The sequence below is a fragment of the Sesamum indicum genome, linkage group LG15 (assembly GCF_000512975.1).
Source record: "Sesamum indicum cultivar Zhongzhi No. 13 linkage group LG15, S_indicum_v1.0, whole genome shotgun sequence".
NCBI lineage: Eukaryota > Viridiplantae > Streptophyta > Magnoliopsida > Lamiales > Pedaliaceae > Sesamum > Sesamum indicum.
Genome location: NC_026159.1, coordinates 1,672,481 through 1,675,718, shown reverse-complemented (window position 1 = coordinate 1,675,718; position 3,238 = coordinate 1,672,481). Strand labels below are relative to the sequence as shown.

Genomic DNA, 3,238 nt, shown 5'->3' with positions numbered 1-3,238 from the left:
CCTCAAGCTCTTGGGCGTAATGCACCCGCTCCCCTCCATCTCGTACATTTTGAACGCCGCCTTCAAATCGCTCGCCTTCTCTTCCTCTCCAGCACCTTCCACTATCCTCACGAAATCATCCAAACACAGCAGTCCATCACCGTCAGAATCCATCAGAACCACCGCTGCCACCGCCTCCTCCTCCGTCATCTCTCCGCCTATTGATCCGACGCAGCGTTGGAGCTCCACCGGGCATATCTTCCCGTCTCCGTTGGAATCGAAGCGGTGGAAAACACGCTTGTACTGCTCGTATTTCTCCATGGAAAATCAGAGAAGATGGGAATTAGAAGGACGTAGAATCAGCAAAATGCAATAAAATGAAGTCGGTGTGGGGAGGATTGTATTCACAACAGTGGCTCGTATGAGTTTCGTGTGAGGCTGAGGTGAGGGGGTATATATATAGGGTTTACGCGGATTTCGGTTTTTTGACCAGATATTTATGATTAGCGTAAAAAATATAAAAAGTAAATAAGAGGAATGAACGGGGAAACAGCGCAAGTGTAGGTTGAAATAAGAATACGAATTCAACAGGGTTAAGACTTAAAAGACTCCTCAAGAAATTGCAATGCACCATCTCTAAGCCCTAATTTTAGGTACAACACGCGTATGTTATTGTTTTTCTTCATATCATCATTAATACATTATTCAATTATTTTTTATTATAAAATCACTATTTCTCTAAAAATTATCTTGCACGGCCAAAACGTAGAAAATATTGATTAAAATTTAAATTTTCGTATTAATTTGTCATATTTTTAAGCCATAACCATTTATAATATAATACTGAAAATAATCCCATTTTTGTTTTTACAGTGTGTAGATATAGTATCCTGACATGTTAAAAATGATAAATAGGGTGTTCTATTGAAATAATAATGAACGTTGGTTTCCTAGAAATATAACTGGCAAATTATCATTAAATGTGGATTGAATTGGTAAAAAGCTTTGGGATATACAATGATTAATCATTGATATTTGGTTTATTATGATATATATAGATAGATAGATAGATTATAAGATTTGAAATTAAAGGAAATCATATAGTTTTTGGTGGGTGCGATAGGTATATAATACAAGGGGTCATGTCAGGTATTAATGCAAATAAATAAGAATAAATTCACATATATACATCACGTTTGAATGCATACTTAATTGGGTCTTATCCATTCATTAATGCATAGATGAAGCTAAACGAGGTGGTATTAATTAATGTTACAAGTCATATGACAATTCTAATTGTATAATAAGAGGAAATTAATTGTTGAAGCCTTCGAGATAATGTGTGTAGGATGCATGATCAAAGCTGCCCGTCTAGCTCAGTCGGTAGAGCGCAAGGCTCTTAACCTTGTGGTCGTGGGTTCGAGCCCCACGGTGGGCGTTATGTATGGGCCAGATAGTTTAGTTTTCTTTTTCATATTTTGGGTAAAGAAAGTGATATTCTTGTATTGGGCCTCCATTTTTAATTATTTAGAGCTGACCTGAGCTATCTTATAATCTAGAAGGTCCGCTCCTTCCATGATCCACAATCGCATTTCAACCATTCTTTTGGGCTTCGTAGCCCAATCTCAATTGATTTTGTGGTAAAAGAAGTTGGGATGAGATGAGTGAGTGGGAGTCCAGCCAACACTAACCTTAACATTGGAGGCATCGTAGCGTTTTCGGATGTATATGTGTATGTACGTGGGTGGCTGCCACAATAGTTATTTGCACCACTTGACCCACTCCTCCCATCACATACACATACTGCGAAAACACCCGCGTCCAAATCCGGTGGAACCGCACGCAACTCTCTCTCCACCTGTCGCCCATCCAACCACACGCTCTCCCAGGCGTGTGGATGCATCACTCCGCAACTTCCTAAAATACCCCCACCTCTACATTATATTTTTAGGGGTTTATTTTTTTGACTAAAATGATTAAATAAATAAACATCTACTTTTTTACCTTTCAGAGATATTGATTACGTTGAAGATGGGAGGACCAAAACGCATTTACGTAGCAACTAATGGGACCGCAATGAATATGTCTTTAACTTATGGTCTTAAAATGCAACTCTACCTAAAAATCAACGGGCGTGGTTGAAAATGTAATATTTGAAACAAGGAGTGTCAATTGTGAAACACAAGTGTCTCTAAAACCCCAATTCGTGCCCTCCATTCAAACCCTCTCTTCCGCTCTCAGCCGCTACCTTCTTTTCTTTCTGCGTTTACCACTTTCGAAACCCTTTTTCTTTTTATTTTCACGAGCTTCGTGCCGGCGCCAGTATGTCAGTGCTCAGCCGCCTCGGAGTCGCAGTGCGGCTTTCTTCTCGGCTGAGCCGAGGCTACGGATCAGCTGCCGCGGCTCAGCTTGACTACGATTACTATCATGGTTACGATGACGAGGGGGATCATCTTCAGGGGAAGATGAACCGAGGAGAAATCGAGGAATCGGATGGATGGGAAACTTTGGGGAGAGGTGTACAGTGGGTGATCATGGGCGATCCAATGGTGAGGCGACATGTGTACGCCGAGCGGCTTGCCAAGCTTCTAGACGTTCCTCATATCTCCATGGGCTCTCTAGTTAAGCAGGAACTCAACCCCAATTCTCCTCTGTATAAAAAGGTTTATTTTCTTTTTTCATTGTTTATTTCTTGGACTACGGAAGAATATGGCAATTGGAGAATGAAGAGATAAAGAAAGTTGTGAGCGTCAGGACAATGAAATAGGAGAGATATGGAAATCTTTTAAGCCTTTCATATATTTTATCATTTTTTTTATGGGATTGGAAATTGGGATCAGATAAATTTACTACTTTAACTAGTTTTTTTCTTAAAAAAGTAACAAGATTATACAAGAGACGTAGAAATGGGAAATTTTGTAAAGAAGAATTTGACGTCTTGGTCGTATATGATGAACATAACACGGAAATTTAGGACAAACTTTTTTCTTAAATTTTACTCGCTAGAAGTGGGAGTTTTTACCTTGTGTTCGGTCTTCAATCTAGATTGCTAGTTCAGTCAACCAAGGGAAGTTGGTCCCCGAGGATGTAATATTTGGGCTTTTATCGAAGAGACTGGAGGAAGGATACTGCAGAGGTGAAACTGGCTTCATATTGGATGGAATTCCTCGAACGAGGATGCAGGCTGTAAGTAATTTTATTCTCTTTCCCCTTGTATCCCCCCCCCCCCCCTCCCCCTTCTTCGTACATCTCATTTTGT

General features: G+C 40.1%; 2 protein-coding genes and 1 non-coding gene across 3 annotated transcripts in view; 2 read left to right on the top strand and 1 right to left on the bottom strand.

Annotated features, from left to right (window-relative positions):
• LOC105177412 (putative calcium-binding protein CML23) lies at window positions 1-418 on the bottom strand (the record flags this gene model as incomplete). The annotated part of the gene is given in 1 exon segment (XM_011100555.2): window positions 1-418. A coding segment is annotated over 1 exon segment (300 nt), but the record flags the coding sequence as incomplete, so codon positions are not given.
• TRNAK-CUU lies at window positions 1,345-1,417 on the top strand. The gene has a single exon. It is a non-coding gene; the product is annotated as a tRNA-Lys (tRNA).
• Window positions 2,188-3,238, top strand: part of LOC105177411 (probable adenylate kinase 7, mitochondrial) — a 2,293-nt gene continuing 1,242 nt past the window's right edge. Inside the window, exons 1-2 of the mRNA XM_011100554.2 lie at window positions 2,188-2,642; window positions 3,025-3,165. Of these exons, the coding sequence (XP_011098856.1) occupies window positions 2,304-2,642; window positions 3,025-3,165 (480 nt within the window). The 5' untranslated portion in view covers window positions 2,188-2,303. The remainder of the gene's footprint in view (window positions 2,643-3,024; window positions 3,166-3,238) is intronic.